The following is a 20,618-nucleotide window of genomic DNA, read 5'->3' on the forward strand; positions in this document are numbered from 1 at the left end:
TGGTCTTTTAGGGCCTGTTTAGTTGATCTATAGGATCTTTTTTGTTGCTTTCGAATTTCTTCCGGTTCAAGTGTTTCATCATGGACAATTCATTGGTGCTTCTTCAACAACTCACTTCTCTCTTCATTTAAAGAGAAATCTCAGGAGATGTGGACTTACTCAAATTCAAACTCATCATGTTAAACTTAGGTTTGAGAAGATAGGGAGATTTTGCTTCTTCTATGGGATCTCTTGAAGATCAAAGTATTGAAGTTGTGGAAAACAAAAATTATGATCGGGGTGAGACTCAAGCTTCGGGTTGCATGGAGGAAGATGCTGACTTGACAATGGGAGTCAGATCCGGCGGCCAATGGAGGTTCTCCGATCAATCCAGTTTGTGGTGGGGAAACGGTTACAAGCTTTGACCCACTCAAAGTTAGTGGGGAAACGGTTACAAGCTTTGACCCACTCAAAGTTAGTTACTTAACTACATGAACCAATGGAGGAAGTGGTGGAAATGGGTCATGTACTCATGAAAGTGGGGAAACCACTAAAGACACACAGAAACTATTGTCTTCTTCATATGTAGTAGGCATGGGATTATTTTCTTTGTGCTTTGTTTTTTCTTTTAACTTCTTATTGTAATCCATCTTGGCTTTGCCTAATCAATGAAGTTATCAGATTCCAAAAAAAAAAAAAAAAAAAAAAACAAGAGGTATTTTTCCTCAAATAATAAAATAAAATAAAATACTAAATCCTTCAATGCAACTTCCACTTCATGGGACCTTGGGCTCTTGATGGGCCTTTTTTATTTTTCTGTCTCTTTCAATGAGTAAATGTGGGACCTCATCTAATCCATAAGGAAAAGGCACAATCTTTAAGATTCGTTTTTCTTTTCATTGGAGGAGGTAAAGAAATGATTTTATTTTGGCCCCCCTCCTGTTGGGCCCATCTAATAGCGATAGCGGGCCTTGGGCCTGAGATCCCACAGTCTCAATGCTTGTAGTTTTTCCACCTCACATGTCAAACTATGAAAGATAAAAAGATTCTTTGCATTTCTAAAAATAACCTGTCTTTTCTGTTATTCTTTAGCTTTAGAGTAGTAGGCCCCTCTTATCGACACTTAGTTGCCCAAGTGGTTGATAGTGTTGACATAGACTCCAAAATTCTGGAAGTCTCAGGTTCGAATCGAATCCATAATTATTAAATTTGAATTATTAAAGGCACAAATTATTGAAGGCACAAATTTTGGAGCTCCCAAGCTCGAAGTTATTTTGTGCGAGGTTTCTTTAGTTTTGGTCAATAAGAGTTATCAAAAGTCAATGAGCCATGACCTAGTGGGGTAAAGCCTGTTGTTGGGCAAATCATAAGTTAAAATGGTTGTTTCTAATATATTATACATGGCTAATTAGTTAATTTTGCCTTTCAACAAAAAAAAAAAAAAAAAAAGTTAATTTTGCAATAAACGGGTCATTGCTCATTCACATCACAGTACTGTCGCTGATCGAAATTAAAACAATAAATCGCTACATATACGTGTCGATATTGGAGACGGTATATCTTTAGATGAAATCAGTTTGAGGAAAAATGATCGAAGAATATAGGTAGAAAGAAAGAAAGAATCAACACGGTTTGCCGTTTTGTGTATTATTTACTCCATGAGGACTGAACTGGACAAGGTTGAGTGAAATGAACATGCAAATTAAAGATGTATTTTCTAAGTAATCTTGTAGTATTAAAATAAACTTTGTAATAATCCCAAAAGGAATAGCAACATTAAGTTGGAACCAAGCATTATTTCCAATGTTTGATAAATTGGTTGTCCTCTAATCACACTAAGCCTGTCAGCCACCATTTCTGCTTTACTATCACAAACTTAATTCCATTTTTAAATTTATTTTTATTTATGTTGTTAAACACCCATTTCATTTCTAGAAATTTCAATTAACCAAGATGGAGAGGGAGTTATTTATTTTATCGATAATGATAAATAATTGACCCATGTTATGTATTGATGAAAAATGAACACTTAATATTTTACTACTATCTCGATTATTTTCAAGATTTTAAAATGTGTATCTCCATAAAGTGTTCAGAACATGAACGTCAAATGGCCTTTCTGTCATATATGTAGTAAGTGTACGTAACAAATTTTGTCAACCTAGTATTGTCTATCTCTGGTATGACAATGTTATGTATTTGATGTTCATAGTACTGTTTCAATGTAATTGTTTCATAAGAAAATTAATTTGACATTCATCAACTTTTACCCTAATTTTTCATCTTGATGATTATGTTATACTAATATTTGTAGTATAAAATGCAACTAGACTGCCTTCCCAACAACCCTTGTAGCCCAAGAAACTAATTTGTAGTTTTGCTTGAGAAATGAGCCTAATCTAACCATTCTATCCATGACCAACTACAAAGTCTAATCCTTGAGTAGGAATACCACTTCATCCAATTTTTATCAATTTAATACCTCATAATCCTTCAAGATCAAACGGCCTACATTATGACTCCTAAGCTTTAGCAGTTGTCGATATTTTCCCTTCTTAATTTTACCACCTCACACAGATACATGGTTTTGTTCTTGGCAAAGGGTCCACGAGCGCAGAGCGCACTCCAAAAGGCCTCAGTACTCACTAAGCCTGAGCGTACACCTATAATCCAGACTCAGGACACTCGTGAGCAACATGGGACTATCACATACATTATCCATCAAATATGAAGGATATATCTTGGCCATCCAATATTGTCTATTTTCAATCAGGTTTGAATTAATTTGTTAAGTAAATAACAAGGAACATGTCTTCTTTGTCAACACAATGTACATGCTTTTCTAAACCCTAAGTTTAGCTACCTTTGAGCATCAAGTATATTATAAGTAAACGGCTGTCTTTCCTCCTTCATAATCATATATAATAAAGGCTAAGATCTCCATGTTCTCATAACTTCATCACATGTACTAATTTGTTATTTCAACTATCTTAATCATTTCTCGATCCATTCAAAGTCTTAATTCTGCGATCTTCGTCTAGTTCATCGAAAAAAGAGCTCATTAATTAACAAAGAATAATTGTTGTGATTTACAAAATATTAGGGTTTAATTAGCTAGGGTTTATATAAAGATGGCCACATTATTGGGATTAGTAGTAAAAGGTGTTCATGTGATTGATAATAGTTTTTGTATGGTTTTGTTGGTTGGTTTGGTGTGTTCTACTTTCATGGGTTATTCTCATGCAGACCTAAATAATGGTGGTGATATGTCTAGTGCTCTCCTCATTAGGGTTGATCAGTCTGGTGCTGGAGATTATATGAAAATACAAGATGCAGTTGATGCTGTTCCTTCTAATAACTCTCAACTTGTTTTCATTTGGGTTAAACCTGGAACTTACAGGTCCTCAATCTCTCTCTTTCGCTATATATAGATACATATATATATATGATCGACTTTTCTTTATGGTTTTTGAACGGAGACACCGTCGCCAAAACCTTTACTTTTTCCCTACGGATTTGAACAGAGACCATCGCCAGAACTTTTTTTGAAGCTTAAAACTGGTTTTGCCGACGGTTTCGCTCTTTATATACTACACACTTTCATGCAGGTTTTTAGTTGTAATAGATGAATTAAGACTAAGGAAGTTAATAATATTTGTTAATTTTAACAAGTATTAATTATGAGTAAAACCTGCTAATTTTTCTATATAAAATCAAGAGAAAATTCAAGGTGTTAATCTTTATTTTTTTCCTTGTTCATTTTTTGTAAACCTAATTGCTGTGCCCTAGTAGGTAAAACAGTACAAGTAGTTTACCAAAAAAATTAAGTAGGTATATCAATCCAAGTAAATACCATTTTTAATTGATTTAATTCTTTGTGAAATTAATTAATTTTTGTGGGATATGAATTTTGCAGGGAAAAAATAGTGATCCCAGCTGATAAACCATATATCACAATAAGTGGAACTCAACCATCAAACACCATAATAACATGGGATGATGGTGGTGAGATATTTCTATCCCCAACCTTTGCTGTTTTGGCTTCTGATTTTGTGGGAAGATATCTTACTATTCAGGTACCCATATCTCTTAATTACCACCATTCTTTTTTTTTTTTTTGGTTAATTTTACTTGGTTGATAAGGTACTTAGATTTCTCAAATTTTATGTGTTTTGATTTTATAGAATACATATGGAAATAGTGGAAAAGCAGTCGCGTTAAGGGTATCAGCAGATCGAGCTGCATTTTATGGGTGTAGAATTATATCGTATCAGGATACTCTCCTAGACGATGTGGGAAGTCATTATTATAGCAATTGCTATATCGAAGGAGCCACTGATTTTATATTTGGAAATGGTGCTTCCCTCTTCGAAGTAAGTTAGACATCCAAAGTTACTAACTACACCCAAAATTACATTTCATTTTTATGGTATTATTATATCAAAGTTTGCACATTATTTGTATCTAATGGTGTTTTTGTTCCATGTAGAAATGCCGTATTCATTCTGTTTCGCCAGGATATGGGATTATAACGGCCCAACGCAGGCAGTCACCATCGGAAAACACAGGGTTTACATTCTTGGGTTGTAAGATCACCGGCACCGGAACTACTTTATTAGGAAGGCCATGGGGTGCTTATTCTAGGGTTGTCTTTGCCCTAACTTACATGTCCAATGCTGTACTTCCTCTTGGTTGGGACAATTGGGGCAAAGAGGATAGAGAAAGGTATACATGTTTCTATATTAATTCAATTCTAACTTAAGGTTAACTCCAGATCGTGTTGAACGTAGTTAGGCTCGTGTCAGCCTCGCTACAGCAACCGAAAATCCAGGCAGATTCAAGAGAGAAATTAATCCAAATCAACTGTCAGGATTTTGAACTTGTAATTGAGAGAACGTTGACCTAGTGGACAACCGATTACGATTCCTCTCCTGAGTCGGTTTTGACTTTCGACGGCTCAAGCATTTTCCAACAAATATAGATAGGCTCCTATCAAAATCATAACTATACGATATTTTTCAATGTATTTGATAATTAGTCTTAATTGACATACTAATAAATTTTAAATTTGGTAAATATGGGAATGCAGTACGGCGTATTTTGGGGAAAACAAGTGTTGGGGGCCGGGGGCGAACACAACAGGAAGGGTTGGATGGTCGTATGTTATGTCGGACGACGAAGCTGCACCGTTCTTGACCAAGGACATAATTGGAGGCCGACAATGGCTCAGGTCAGCTCCCACCCGGTTCACCAGATTAGGCTCCGCAACAATTGCCTCCAAGATTGTGCCTGCTACCGGAAACTGATTACAGATTTGATTACCCATGGGCCCTTTGTGAAAGGCTAATGAATTGATTAATTTTTATTTGTTTCTTAATTAATTTATTCTCTTTGATTAATTATTTATTAATGAAGATACTATTGTAAATTTATTTGATTACTCATATTATTGTGCGTATATATTTCATTTTTTTTATCCAATATTGGTGCTATTTGGTTCGAAAATGGGAGCCGACCGACTGTAGCCCGAAAGCCGATCTCCCATCGGACGGAGTGTTTTTCTCTCTACATACCTGGACCAATGACAACCAACCACATCAGGTTTCAGACTGAAGTCAGATTCCCATTTTCAGGTCAAAAAACATTTTTTGGGTAGAAAGCCTTGATGCGCATTTACGTGTGGAAAGCCCATATAGATTGAATATTTTCTATTGTTTTACTAATGAAATATAATTAGTTTCGCCACCAATAAGATCTCAAAACAAAGGACCACATAGGATAGTTAATTTGACATTACAACTACCCATGAATATGATATTCACATATAACGTCGTAAAAATATGTAGCTGATTTGGATTGAAAATGCATATGTGCAAATATTAGATATGAATAACTTAACTCTCTTGGTTAAAAGAAAAAAAAAAACAATTTTAGATGTCTCAAGTTAAAATTAGATTTTTTTTTTTTGTTGAAGGAGATAAAATTTGAGTTAGGTAACTAAAATGCAAACTTTTTGAGTTATTATATAAGAAGCCCACTTAGCCTTCCTATTATGAATCTTGTCTCGGAAAGAAATATGGTTGTCTGGTCTTAGGTGGTTGTTAATTATTTTTTTTATTGTCTGAATTTGAATCCCCTAAATTTCAATCAAATGAATTCGATGGACGACACAAAATGAGTTCCAATATCATTCAAAGAGTCAAACAAAAATCTGAAATTTATGACCTAGAAAAAAAAGGGAGAAAGGAAGAATGACTAGTGAATGGGTTTTTAATGGGAGAAACATATATATATATATATATATATATATATATATATATATATTTTTTTTTTTCTAGCTAGTTTGGCTCATTGCTTAAAGCAAATTAAAAAAATAATTTAAAGAAAATGAAGCTTGAATTCAACACAACACCTAATGAACCCTTAAAAGTAACTCTATTTCTGTTAGGGCTTCTAATAACACAATTCTTCCTTTTCACTACACTTCTCCAACAACAACAACAAAAATACCTATAAGTTAATATTTTTTTTCACAACAATGGTTATTTTAACTGATCTGCTAGCCTGGTGAGCTAACTAGGTTGGTCTTACATACCTCTCAAACTTTTTAAAAACCCTAATATTTTAATCTTGAAGTTTCTCAACTTCCCTTCTTGGGCTAACTTCTCCTAATCTTGGGTGTCTCAATCTCTAAGTTAATTCTCTTCTTTCCAAAAGTCCACATCCATGTTAGCTTATAAGCATTAGGTCAAGGCTTCTCTCTCTCTCCCTCTCTTGCATACCCATATAAATACTATCTATCTTGATCATCTCTACTCATATACCTCAGCGTTTCAAGCTAGACAAATCAAATGGCTAGACAAGGCAAGAAGCTCTACTATGGGTCTATATTGTTCTTTCTCTTGGGTAGTATTTTGTTCATGTCTACTCTTCCTAATACTGAAGCTGCGATTAAGAAGTACCAGTTCGATGTAAGCTTCATAAACTTCGTAAAAACCGTTCATGATTTTTTGTCAATTATATTTGACTACTTAATGTAATTATCTAACTTTCTTTATAGATTCAAGTGAAGAATGTGAGTAGGTTGTGCCATGCCAAACCTATAGTAACCGTAAATGGGATGTATCCAGGACCTACAATTTATGCTAGAGAAGGAGATCGAGTTCTTATAAACGTTACCAATCACGCTCAATATAACATGTCGATTCATTGGTAAAAATCACATAAAATATCCTTATATGAAATGTATGTGTGTATACACGTAGGCTACATTTATTGACACGTTTATGTACGTTGGTGTAGGCATGGACTAAAGCAATTTCGTAACGGTTGGGCGGATGGACCGGCTTATATAACTCAGTGTCCGATCAAAACCGGTAACAGCTACACTTATGATTTTAACATAACAGGGCAAAGAGGGACATTGTGGTGGCATGCACATATCTTTTGGCTAAGAGCAACTGTTTATGGTGCACTTGTTATCCAACCAAAACTAGGAACTCCATTCCCATTTCCACAGCCTAACCAGGAAGTTAATCTCGTACTAGGTAAGAATTTAGTATAATCGAAAGAGAAGAATCAAGCTCGGTCACCGATATCGGTTGAGATAACATTAATTAAACATGTTTTGTTTATAAATTGTGTAGGAGAATGGTGGAATACCGATATCGAAGAGCTTGTTAAACAAGGGAACAAGTTAGGTTTACCACCAAATATGTCAGATGCTCATACCATCAACGGAAAACCAGGACCACTTTTCCCTTGTTCGGAGAAACGTAAGAATAATATACACCACTAATCCGATAAAAACTGTTGCTAATTTTTCAAAGAATAGACAACGCTTTTAACGAAAGTGTTGCTAAATCTACCATTAAACAATGGTTTAATGTTTCTTTATCTTCTTTTTGTTTACCTCCTTTAGATACTTTTGCAATGGAAGTTGAACAAGGAAAGAGTTATCTCTTGAGAATCATTAATGCTGCACTTCAAGATGAGCTATTTTTCGGCATTGCTGGTCATAATATGACAGTAGTTGAGATCGATGCGGTTTATGTCAAACCATTTAGTACCCAAGCTTTACTAATTGCACCAGGACAGACTACAAATGTTCTCGTTCGAGCTGATCGAGCACCAGGAAGATATTTCATGGCTACTAGACCTTTCATGGATGTCCCAATTCCTGTCGATAATAAAACAGCAACGGCTATACTACAATACAAAGGAATACCCAACACTGTTCTTCCAACTCTGCCTCAGTTGCCTTTATCGAACGATTCAAACTTTGCGTTAAGTTATAATGCTAAGCTTAAGAGTCTGAATTCTCCTCAATTTCCTGCAAAAGTTCCCTTAAATGTGGATCGACATCTTTTTTACACGATAGGACTTGGTACTAAATCATGCCTAACTTGCCTAAATGGAACACAACTAGCCGGTTCTTTAAACAATATCAGTTTTGTTATGCCTCAAACCGGGCTTCTTCAAGCTCACTATTTCAACCTTAATGGTGTGTTTAGAACTGATTTTCCCGACCGTCCTCCTACTCCTTTTAATTATACCGGTGCACCCCTGACTGTCAACCTCAGAACGTCTATAGGGACCCGTCTAAGTAAGATTGCTTTCAATTCAACTGTCGAATTGGTATTGCAAGACACCAATCTTATAAGTGTTGAGTCACACCCATTCCATCTTCATGGTTACAACTTTTTCGTTGTTGGAACTGGAGTTGGAAATTACGATTCTACAAAAGACCCAGCTAAGTATAATTTGGTTGATCCTCCCGAGAGAAACACAGTAGGAGTGCCGACCGGAGGATGGGCTGCCATAAGATTTAGAGCTGATAACCCAGGTAAAGTTATAAGAAGTTACAGCTCCAAATATATTTAACCACACTTTTTGAACAAAACCGTGGCTAAAACTTTTTTTTCTGGTGTGACTGTTTTAGGTGTTTGGTTCATGCACTGTCATTTGGAACTACATACAAGTTGGGGACTAAAGATGGCATTCGTGGTCGAAGATGGAAAAGGTCCTAACCAATCGGTTTTACCACCACCGAAAGATCTTCCACCTTGTTAGTGTAGTCTATTCACTCAACATTGTAGAATCTTATGTGTTTGATTGAGCTTTTCATGGAGTTATTTAGATGTTGTTCGTGTATTCAAAATTTGAAGGAAATTGGGTTGTAATTTGTAAAAAAATGTGTTGAAGTTGCTTTGAGATTGTTTTGAGATCATGATAATCGATTTGAAACTCATAATAAGAAATAAATGAAATCCAAGCTAGAAGAAACTACCAATTCTTGTGTTTGAATCCAATTTTTTAGACAGTTTAGAGTTACCAACCCGTCAGATTGAACAATATTTTCCGATTTAAAATTTGTACCGTGGTCTAACAAATCGCTATCTTTAAGAAGGAAAGCTCTATGGACTCGCACTATCGTTTTCGCTAAGACGGATCAACCTCTATATCCAACAACAATGGTGCTTACTAACTATATCCACCACTAAATCTAGTGGTGTCCACTGGACCGAGCTACCCGAATTCGGTCTGGTCCTGGTCCAGCTTTAAGCGGACCAGGCCTATGAGGGATGCGCGGCCTCAACCCAACCTGTAGCCTGTTCCAGGACTGGTCTGTGAAGCTCGGGTCAATTTACAGATGTGGAACCAGCCTGTTTAAAGGCGCCCACATTGCTGCTCTTCTCGCTACTTCGTCAAACCCCCATTCGATCTTCTGGTAGGACCAAAATTGGATCTTTGATTGAATTTTATTATTTATCTGCAGGCATAGCTGCTAAATTTGTTTTTTGCATTATCTGTGTTATAACTAAAAGTCGCGGAAGCTATCGAACCTATCCTAGAAATTGATCCGATTATGAAGATTAATCGAAAAGCTAAGCCAAAATCAAATATGCGAACAAAATTTAACGAGGTTCGGCTTAAAGCCTACGTCCTCGGGCGAACAAGAAATCTTTATTGAAGGATAGATGAAGACGACTAACACAACCCGCAAGTTCGTCCCAAGATGGTACCGTATAGAATTAACCTTCTATATTAAATCTTCGACGACCGAGAAATTTAACACCGCTCAAAAACTATGAAAAATTTCTCTCACTCTTGCTCTCTCTCTCTCTAGCTCTCTAAAGAAGAGTTGTTGTTGCTTGTGTTGGTGTTTTTTTGGTTGATAATTGGCACTCATATTTATATATAATATAAGCCGACCTTTATGCCACAAATTGAATCCAATTTGGAAACCATCCAATTTGGGAAACCAAATTGAAACCGCCATCAAGCCTAAACAGCCAATTGCCGTCTTTTGGAAACTACCCATTCTAAACCGCCTATACCAATTCCCATTCCAATTCAAATTTGGAAACTTGGAAACCGCCTCTTACAATTCTCCACCTCGTACACAATTTGATATGCTTCAAATTTTGGACGAACACCAGGATACTCCTTGTAAGATATATCTGCTTTTTGTAACTTCATCCGACTGCACCATATGACCATGGTTGCCTACGTACCCTTTTACAGGATCAAGCCTACCGTAGTTCTACCAACCCTTCACATAAAGATAACCTTGTCGCCATTACGCCCTTTCGGGCAACTTAACACGAGCCGATTTGCAGCAATTCCAGACAATGCTGAAACTTGCTACACGTCACCACTTTAGTCAACATGTCTGCGGGATTCTCATCTGTGTGTACCTTCATGAGAGAAACATCACCTTCCTCTATGACATCTCGTACAAAGTGATACCTGACATCGATATGCTTAGTACGAGCATGATGGACCTGATTCTTCGCCAAGTGGATCGCACTTTGACTATCACACCATACATCCACGCACTCCTGCTTAATCCCTAGATCATCCAGAAGACCCCACAACCACAATGCTTCCTTCACACCCTCGGCCATAGCCATATACTCGGCCTCCGTAGTAGATAACGCAACTGTAGATTGTAACATCGATCGCCAACTAACTGGAGCACCATGTACCCTAAATACATAACCAGTAGTAGATCGTCTTCTATCTAGATCGCCAGCATAATCCGAGTCAACATAACCGCTTACCTGACATGTGTCTCCACCAAAGCACAAACCCGTATCAACGGTACCCTTTAAGTACCTCAAGACCCACTTCACAGCTTCCCAATGTGTCTTCCCGGGGTTTGCCATAAACCTACTAACCACACTGACCGCTTGTGAAATATCCGGACGAGTACACACCATAGCGTACATCAAACTGCCAACTGCACTAGCATACGGTACACGATCCATATGATCCTTCTCCACCGTAGTAGTGGGAGATTGTTTTCCCGAGAGCCTGAAGTGTGGTGCCAAAGGTGTTGACACCGCCTTCGCATTCTGCATCCCGAATCGAGAAACTACTCGTTCGATGTAACCTTTTTGACTCAAGTACAATTTCTTACTTGACCGCTCTCTCTTAATCTCCATTCCCAGTATCTTCTTTGCAGCGCCCATGTCTTTCATCTCAAACTCTTGACTGAGTTGAGATTTCAACTTATCTATCTCCACCATGCTTCGAGAAGCAATAAGCATGTCATCCACATACAAAAGGAGATAAATAAAGTCACCTTCGCGAAGTTTCTTGATGTATACACAACAATCATAGTCACTTCTGCGAAAACCATGTTTTAGCATGAAAAAATCAAATCGTTTGTACCATTGGCGAGGGGATTGTTTCAATCCGTAAAGAGATTTCCTCAAACGACATACTTGATTTTCTTTGCCCTCAACCTTGTATCCCTCAGGTTGAGCCATATAAATTTCTTCTTCCAAATCACCGTGCAAGAAGGCGGTTTTAACATCGAGTTGTTCCAGCTCAAGATCCCTGTGAGCAACAATACTCAATAGCACCCGAATAGAAGTATGTTTTACGACCGGTGAGAAAATCTCATTGTAGTCGACCCCTTCTTTCTGTGCATAACCCTTGGCCACTAGTCTTGCCTTATACCTTGTACCCTTGATCTCGGAAGAATCCTCTTTCTTCTTGTACACCCATTTACAACCAATAACAGACTTTCCTTCGGGCAATGGGACAACTTCCCATGTCTTGTTCTTGTGAAGAGACTCTATCTCTTCTTGCATAGCAACCAACCAACTCTCTCTTTCCTCCGCGGTAATAGCTTGTTTGAAGGTGACCGGCTCGTCGTCTTCCACCGAGAGTGCATATTCAACAAGATTTGCCTGCCCATAATGCCTAAGAGGTTTGTCTGACCCTAACCTCTGTACCGGCTTATATAACCGTTTCGGCCTAGTGTGTACCGAAACATCCTGCTGTTGTTGTTGTAAAACTTGTGTACCTTCCCCTTGAACCTCCTCATGATCGGGTTCATCAATTTCCTCATCCTGAGTTTTATCCTGATGCTCCACCTGATCATGATTCCTAGAAACCCGTTGGTCTTCGGCTTCTACTTCCACTACTTGAGCTTTAGTAGACCCAACATCACCACAACTAGGCACCGTAGCTTTCGCCATAGCTATAATAGATGACTCATCAAACACCACATCTCTGCTGATTACAAACTTCTTGTCTTCCGTACACCATAGCCGATAACCCTTGACTCCTGTAGCATATCCTAAGAAAATTGCCTTCTTTGCTCTATTGTCAAGTTTGTTACCTTTAACATGGTAATAGGCCGTACAACCGAAAACCTTAAGTCTCCCGTAATCTGCATGTTCACCTGACCACACCTCGTAAGGTATGCCGCCATCTAAAGAAGAATGTGGAGACCTGTTCACAATATAACAAGCTGTAGCAACAGATTCTGCCCACCATTCTACGCCTAATCCCGAATTGGAGCGCATACATCTAGCCTTCTCAAGTAGTGTACGGTTCAATCTCTCTGCGACTCCATTCTGCTGAGGTGTGTTTACTACTGTCCAGTGCCTCACAATGCCTTCCTGATTACAAAACTCCTTGAATGCCCCATCCGTGTACTCGGTCCCATTATCCGACCTTAACGTCTTCAGCTTTCGACCAGTTTTGTTCTCAACCATTGCTTTCCACACCAGGAATGTGTTGAATACCTCATTCTTATGCTTCAGAAAATAAAGCCAGACAAATCTCGAATGATCATCAACGAATGTAACAAAATACCTGGAACCACCCTTGGAAGGTAACTTTGCCGGTCCCCAGACATCGGTGTGTACGTAGTCTAACACCTCTTTGCTCCTGTGCTTGCTTGTAGAGAACGTCACCCTGTGTGCCTTCCCGAACACACAATGCTCACAAAACTCCATGCAAGGCTTCTTCATGTCCTTCAACAAGCCTTTCCCGCACATCAAAGATAGACCCTTTTCCGACATATGCCCAAGGCGCATATGCCAAAGCCTCGTACAAGCCGTTGGATCCCTTCCATTGATTCCTACTGCTACATCTCCTGTAATTGTTGTCCCCAAAAGTTTGTATAAATTTCCGTAACGAGTACCTCTCATTACTACCAAAGAACCCTTAACTACTTTTATGGAGCCATTCTCTATAATTATCTTACAGCCGCTTCGCTCCAACACACCAAGGGAAATTAGATTTTTTCGCAAATCGGGTATGTGTCTTACGTCCGTCAATGTTCTCACCACTCCATCGTGCATCTTGATACGTATTGTTCCGAGTCCCACAGTTTTACTTATACTATCATCACCCAGTATAACTGTACCACCATCTACACTCCTATAGGTAGTAAACATCTCCCTATTTGGGCACATATGGTGTGACGCCCCTGAATCAAGCATCCACTTATCGAAGATCTTCTCAGACACCTCTGTCACCGAGAAACATTCGTCCGCCTCTTCTGACACATATCCCGCCTCTTGCATCTCTTGTTTCTCCTTGTAGCCTTCGTTCTTTTGCTTCAACTTTCTCTTTGGACAAGCCGCTTTAACGTGGCCAAGCTCACCACAACTAAAGCACGTTTTCTTGAAAGAGCCTCTAGATTTGGATCTAGATTTCCCGCCCTTTCCCTTTCCCCTTTCATTACTCCTCCCCCTCGTTACAAACAACCCTTTTGCTTGTTCTTTGTCTACTCCACCCGACGCCATACTGCTAGTAGCAACCTTACGAAGGTCATCCGCTAATAGCGAATTTCTCGTCTCTTCCATGCTTAGACTATCACCAACAAGCATCAAAGTTTGAACAAGGTTCTCATAGGATTTAGGCAATGAAAGTAACAATATGAGGGCTTGGTCCTCATCCTCAACCTTAACATCAATATCCTTCAAATCTGAGATAATCCTGTCAAACCTATTCACATATTCCTGAATAGAAGAACCCTCTTCCATTCTACATGTGAATAATTTGGATTTTAAGTAGACCCGATTCGTTAAAGTTTTCGTCATGAAACTGCTTTCTAGCTTTAACCACACACCCGCCGCCGTTGTTTCTCCGTCTACTAGGAACGCCACGTCCCTCTCAAGACACAACATAATGGTAGCCCGTGCTTCGAGATCTAACTCCTCCCAATCCTCATCTGACATATCTCCTGGTTTCTTTCCCGTCAACGTCTTGTGTAATTTCTGCGAGATTAACAGATTCTTCATCTGCATCCGCCAATAAGAAAAATCGTTTTTCCCATTGAACTTCTCTATCTCATATTTCCCTGATTTGACCGTACCACTTCTCGATCCCATCTTCTCTTCGTTCAATCTCAACAAGGCTCTGGTACCAATTGTTATAACTAAAAGTCGCGGAAGCTATCGAACCTATCCTAGAAATTGATCCGATTATGAAGATTAATCGAAAAGCTAAGCCAAAATCAAATATGCGAACAAAATTTAACGAGGTTCGGCTTAAAGCCTACGTCCTCGGGCGAACAAGAAATCTTTATTGAAGGATAGATGAAGACGACTAACACAACCCGCAAGTTCGTCCCAAGATGGTACCGTATAGAATTAACCTTCTATACTAAATCTTCGACGACCGAGAAATTTAACACCGCTCAAAAACTATGAAAAATTTCTCTCACTCTTGCTCTCTCTCTCTCTAGCTCTCTAAAGAAGAGTTGTTGTTGCTTGTGTTGGTGTTTTTTTGGTTGATAATTGGCACTCATATTTATATATAATATAAGCCGACCTTTATGCCACAAATTGAATCCAATTTGGAAACCATCCAATTTGGGAAACCAAATTGAAACCGCCATCAAGCCTAAACAGCCAATTGCCGTCTTTTGGAAACTACCCATTCTAAACCGCCTATACCAATTCCCATTCCAATTCAAATTTGGAAACTTGGAAACCGCCTCTTACAATCTGACATTGCCTGAGCATTAGATATGCATTGGACAATCCTCTCCTTGCAAGTTGGTTTTCAAGGAGAGTTGAGCCCTGCCGGATCTAACATTAATTGCTTCAGCGTTAGTGTATCAGCCAGGATAGGTCGAGACTTAGTGACCGACCTTAACCCTGCCTGGAGGGGGAGAGCTGAGTGACCTCAACCTTAGTGTTGAGGGGAGGGAGGTATTAGCACTATCCCACATCGCCCGAACCCTCAGGCCTCAGCATCAGTAATTGCGTAGTAGAAGCCTGTTTGCAAGGAAAGTTAGGCAGAATGGACTCTAATACCCGCTAGTTAGATGTTGATAATTTTCTATATCTGTTTTCGGAATTCATGATTGTTTGAGTTCAAAATTGTTAATTCGTCTCTGTTTACCAATAATCTCCACATGAACAATTTCCATCCTTAAAACAATGAAACCGAGTTCTATCCCTCATTATAATCGTCCGAGAGTAAACCTTAGAGATGAGCTTTATCGCCTTATGGCAGTCATTGCACACTCGAAGATTCTTCATAACTCGAATTGTCACCCCTGGCTCAGTACTAATAAGCCCAAATGCAATTGCAATTTTCTCACTATGTTGCTGTATAGCAATTTTACTCTCCTCCTCATCAATATCAAGCAGCAAGTTTTCCGTCGAAGGTATATATCCTTCTTGTTTCAATCTTTCCAAGACTTTTTCCCACATTAGATAAATCTCATTTCTTCTTGGATAAGACTGATCTCCTGCGAAAAATTCATGTATAGTTCCGTTCATTTCGATCGAACTGCACCCGGGGAGTTTTGAAACTCCCTTAGCTTTCATCATCTTCCTCATTTTGATAGCTTCATCTGCCTGTCCTGTTGCCGAAAAAACCCGGGCCAAGTGAATATACCTCCCACCATGATCACCATCTACTTCAATTAAGATCTTTCCTACTTTCTTCCCTAACTCAAATTCACCATGAATATAGCAAGCATTGAGCAATGCCCCCCAAATAGCTCCATTTGGATTCATGGGCATTGTCCCGATCATCTCGAAAGCTTCCTTTAGTTTCCCGGCTCGACCGAGAAGATCAACCATGCACCCATAATGCTCTATTGATGGTTTTATGTTGTAAATTTTCTCTATACTTTCGAATAGAGATTTTCCTTCTTCTACTAATCTAGCATGACTACAAGCTCTCAAAACCCCGGTGAAAGTGATCGGATTTGGCTTAAACCCCGATATCTCCATTTCCTTGAACAAATTAATAGCTTCTTTACCCATTCCATGAATTGCTAAGCTATTAATCATTGATGTCCATATCGAAGCCGTTCTCTTCTCTGAACATGTAAAAACTCTTAAAGCTTCTTCGATATCTCCACACTTGGAATACATGTCTATAAGACTAGACTCAAGAATTGAATCGATTTTGATTTGGTTTTTGTCTATGTAAGTATGAACCCATCTTCCTTGATCCAATGCTCCTAAGTTTGCACAAGCTGAAAGAATGCTGGCTAATGCTAAATTATCTGGTTTGATACCATCTTTTTGCATTTCATTAAAGAGATTCAAAGCTTTCTTGAATTGTCCATTGGCATCGAAACCAGCAATAAGAGATGTCCAGGATATAACATTCTTACCTGCCATCTCGTTAAACAATTTGCAGGTATTTTCGAACTCTCCATTCTTCATGTACCCATTGACCATCGAGTTCCATGAAACTACGTCTGGTTCTTGGATTCTCTCAAATACCCGACGAGCCGATAGAAGGTCTCCACATTTAGCATAAACATGAATCAATGAATTTGAACTATAAACTTCAAAACTAAACCCGGTTTTCACAATATGAGCATGTACTTGTTTTGCTTCTGAAAATGCAGATAGATTAGAACATGACTTGAGCAAGAAAGGGAAAGTGTAAGAATTTTGCCAGACTGAATTTTGAAGCATTTGCTGGTAAAGAAGGAAAGCTCCATTAATGTCACTGATTCTTGAGTACCCATTGATCATACCGTTCCATATGAACGTATTTGGCGAATGAATACTATCAAAAACTCGTCGAGCATAGACTAAGTCACCGAGTTCCGATGTTGCAGAGAAGGTTAGTAATCTACTTACTAGGTTTGTGTCTAAAAGTAGCCCTGTTTTGAACATATAACAATGAATTTGTTTTACTTCCTCCATGTTTGAACATCTTTCTAATAGAGATAGTGTTTTAGTTTGTGCTTGTAATGGGAATTTGTTTGTAGGAGAGAGAAAATGGGTTGCCATAGATTGTATTGGTTGAATGCCTCAAGAATTTAGATAAGGTTCTTGATATTTCTCTTACTTGTTTGAAGAGAGAGAGAGAGGGAGAGTATTGAATAAAAATAAATTTACATCTCTGTCATCTTTGTCCACATTAGACACTCAAAAAAGCTCAAACAATGAAAAATGACCATGACTTAGACATTATTTACTTGAGCTATCTAACAATTAATAAATCACAAAGAGAACAAAATTAACATATGAGATTGTCTGTAATGATGTATATTTTAAGCTTAATCATCGCATATATTCGATTCGAACACCCTCAACACTAGCATAGATTCCAGTACCACCTCTTGGTACCAACGTGACCCAAATGGTCTCATCGCCTTCTGCTTCGAGATCTTCTAATAGCTCTGAGATACCCAACTTGAGAATCGTTTTCTTCTTCGATATAACATCACCTTCTCTCAACACCAATGTCACTCCCTTCTTCATGTTAACAAATGTTCCTGCAAATTCTCTTGACTCTGGACCTATGATAGTTTCATCAACTGCATTCACATATACATCAAACTTAACATACTTGTCTTTGTTGATTTCGATACCGTAAACAACAAGAATCTCTTCTTCATCTTCTTTCTCAATCTTAGTTCTATTTATCTTTGGTCTTTGAACTTTCACTCTTATTGTTTTATCAAGTAACTTACCGTCTAACCCAAAAACTTGTGAAACAACACTTTGATTCGAAGATTGTAACAACGGGTTTTCCTCGTTCTCTCTCATCTTTAGAATGTGACGGGCGATCTTCGGTGGGACGGAAGGTTTAGGCTTTGCATTTAACCATACATTATCAACTTGCTCATAATCATATCTAAGCTTAGTTTTATCAAGAACATCTCTGAATTTGATTCTAACAAGTTGTGACTTTTCATTATGGAAATAGAAAGTAGAATCTAACCATTCCGGATCGATAATCTCTGGTTTGTTTCCTCGAAGCTCTCTCCATACGTCCCAAAGACGATCGATATTAGCATGATGAGAATAGAATATTGGATCTCTTGCTGCAGAGTAAAATGCACCTAAATCTTCTCTCTCAGGATTCAAATTACTACCAACCCAAGTATGTAAAGCATTATGAGGTGCTAGCTCAATGGTTCCTGGTCCATCACAAAACCCATTTTCACCTGCCTTATAAGGACACCCCATGAAAAGTTCGGTCTTTTTAGCACCAGAAACCATTTGATGATACATAAAAGCAACATTAGTTGATATTTGTTCTTCGGAACTATACCCTCGTTCGAAATAATCGTAATTTATATCAGCAACTTGAGGTGGAAGATGAGTACTATCTCGTTGAGTATCGACTAGACTTCCATCTAAATACATGCCAGGAATGAACATACCCTCAGGAGAATCCCAATTCCAAAAAGGTAGAGCGAAGTTTTCGTCACCAATAAGACTTCCAAGAATTCTTTCATGGAAGTATATCATAATTCTATGCCATGGGAAGAACATCCAAGATCTATGGATTTTTAGAAGAGAATTTGAATGTTTTTGGTTATAGGCACCAGTACAGTAAATACAATGCATATTAGCTTGGCGCAGATAGCTTCTTGGGTCATCATAAGGTAAAGATTTCATAATGGCTATGGCTTTGTTATATTTAGCAATGTATTCGGGATCGGCCCGATGAGCCGGTCTTCGGATTTTTATCGGAGTTGACGGGTCGGGGAACTTGAAATCGATGATGGTTTCTTGGGATTCTCGCTTCGGTGGACAACAATAAACGGGTCGGTCGGCATCGGAGAGAGATTTATGACAAGTAGTAAGGTTTGGACTTAGAATCACAAGTTTAGGATTGGTTTCTTTAGTAGCACTATTTTGTTTATTCAAGGTGGTGGATTCTTCCATTGAAGGCCATGTTCCATAAACTAGGCCAAGAATTGTTGTCTTTAGTTCACTGCAAAACAGAGAGAGAAGAAAAAAAGATACTTAGTTTCCAAATCAAAACCAATAAATCAAATTGAATCATAATCTAACATTAGATCTTAAAAAGAAAGATTTAAATTTGGAACCCAAACTCAAACACCCATAAAAATCAAAGAAATGAAACCAATAATATACCTCATAAAAGAAACACCTTGAACTTGGTTTGAATCATCATCACTAAGAAATAAGCTTGAAAATCCAACAAAGAGAAAAGCAAAGAGAAGTAAAGAACCCCATCTCTTTGCATCCATGGCTAACTCCCAAAGATCTCAACTTTGATCACCTTCAAGATTTGTGGTTTAGTATATATATGTGGGTTCTTCAAAAGCTAGTACCTCAAGAAGGGAAGTGCATTAGTCTTCAAGAGAGAAAGAGAAAGTTTTTAGAGATTTGTTAGGAAGAAGAAGAAGCTTATTTTCTTTTATATATACAAAATATAGTACTAATAACAAATACAAAGTCTCTATATAGATTTCTTTAGAAAGACCCATATTTTAAATGTTTCAACCATGTTTAAATTATAATAAAAGAAAGAAAATTACCCACTTCCAATTTGTATTTTTTGAAAGTGACAAGGGGGGCTGCTTGTTAGCAATTACTTGGAAGGAGTTGAAAAACTTTTGTGGTTCAAATTTGAATGGGTATCTTTTAACAAAAAATAATTTGAATTGGTATTTTAACAATAAAAATGCTATTGAGTCTGAAAATTGGGGCCGATTTCAGTCTGAAAATTGGAACCGATTTCAGTGTCGATTTCAGTCTGAAAATTGATATGACCAGCTCCCATTGATCCAGACTAGAGCCGATCTCAGTTTGAAACTTATTTGACCAGCTTCTATTGATCCAAGCATGTGAAGAAGAAAACACTTGCACCTCGGCTACGCCATCAGACTGTAATTGGCCTATTTTCGAACCAAATAGTAGTATTTTTCTTTCAATAACTTGTCATAGTTGTTATGGAAATATTTGGGGGAGTCAAAAGTGGGAAAAGCTCGTGGGATGATGAGGACTAGATGGGTATGAAACATGGGAGAGTTGATGAAGACATCAAGACCATGTGTGGAATCTTACCAACTCCCCAAATTTATTAGTTTATTAATAGTTTTCTGTGTTCTTTTAACTTGTTTTCAGAATATGATACTAATTACT

The 20,618-nt window shown here is 38.0% G+C and overlaps 4 protein-coding genes across 5 annotated transcripts; 2 read left to right on the plus strand and 2 right to left on the minus strand.

Moving 5' to 3' along the window:
* Positions 1-474: 474 nt before the first annotated feature.
* Positions 475-9,264, plus strand: LOC147541203 (laccase-11-like). 2 transcript variants are annotated; one of them, XM_086633461.1, is made up of 7 exons: positions 475-607; positions 6,910-6,950; positions 7,040-7,191; positions 7,282-7,526; positions 7,626-7,754; positions 7,901-8,824; positions 8,921-9,264. In XM_086633461.1, the coding sequence occupies exons 1-7, from the start codon at positions 574-576 to the stop codon at positions 9,049-9,051; spliced, it is 1,656 nt and encodes a 551-aa protein (XP_086489587.1). In that variant the 5' UTR covers positions 475-573; the 3' UTR covers positions 9,052-9,264. The 2 variants fall into 2 exon arrangements, with proteins under 2 accessions (XP_086489587.1, XP_086489586.1); XM_086633460.1 differs by lacking the exon at positions 475-607 and having other exon boundaries at positions 6,549-6,950.
* Positions 2,770-5,435, plus strand: LOC147541204 (putative pectinesterase 11). The gene is made up of 5 exons (XM_086636102.1): positions 2,770-3,379; positions 3,896-4,055; positions 4,164-4,352; positions 4,469-4,704; positions 5,069-5,435. Exons 1-5 carry the CDS (start codon positions 3,111-3,113, stop codon positions 5,283-5,285), a joined length of 1,071 nt encoding a protein of 356 aa, XP_086492228.1. The 5' UTR covers positions 2,770-3,110; the 3' UTR covers positions 5,286-5,435.
* Positions 9,265-15,604: 6,340 nt separating the features above from the next.
* On the minus strand, positions 15,605-17,501 carry LOC147541205 (Tetratricopeptide repeat (TPR)-like superfamily protein). The gene has a single exon (XM_086633458.1). The coding sequence runs from the start codon at positions 17,499-17,501 to the stop codon at positions 15,636-15,638; it is 1,866 nt and encodes a 621-aa protein (XP_086489584.1). The 3' UTR covers positions 15,605-15,635.
* Positions 17,502-17,589: 88 nt separating this feature from the next.
* Positions 17,590-20,549, minus strand: LOC147541206 (aureusidin synthase-like). The gene is made up of 2 exons (XM_086633459.1): positions 19,605-20,549; positions 17,590-19,440 (listed from the first exon to the last, which is right to left on the minus strand). Exons 1-2 carry the CDS (start codon positions 19,718-19,720, stop codon positions 17,775-17,777), a joined length of 1,782 nt encoding a protein of 593 aa, XP_086489585.1. The 5' UTR covers positions 19,721-20,549; the 3' UTR covers positions 17,590-17,774.
* Positions 20,550-20,618: the final 69 nt, after the last annotated feature.

The sequence above is a fragment of the Eschscholzia californica genome, unplaced genomic scaffold, assembly GCF_041429995.1.
Source record: "Eschscholzia californica isolate CP2 unplaced genomic scaffold, dmEscCali1.0.p SCAF_4, whole genome shotgun sequence".
NCBI classification, from domain to species: domain Eukaryota; kingdom Viridiplantae; phylum Streptophyta; class Magnoliopsida; order Ranunculales; family Papaveraceae; genus Eschscholzia; species Eschscholzia californica.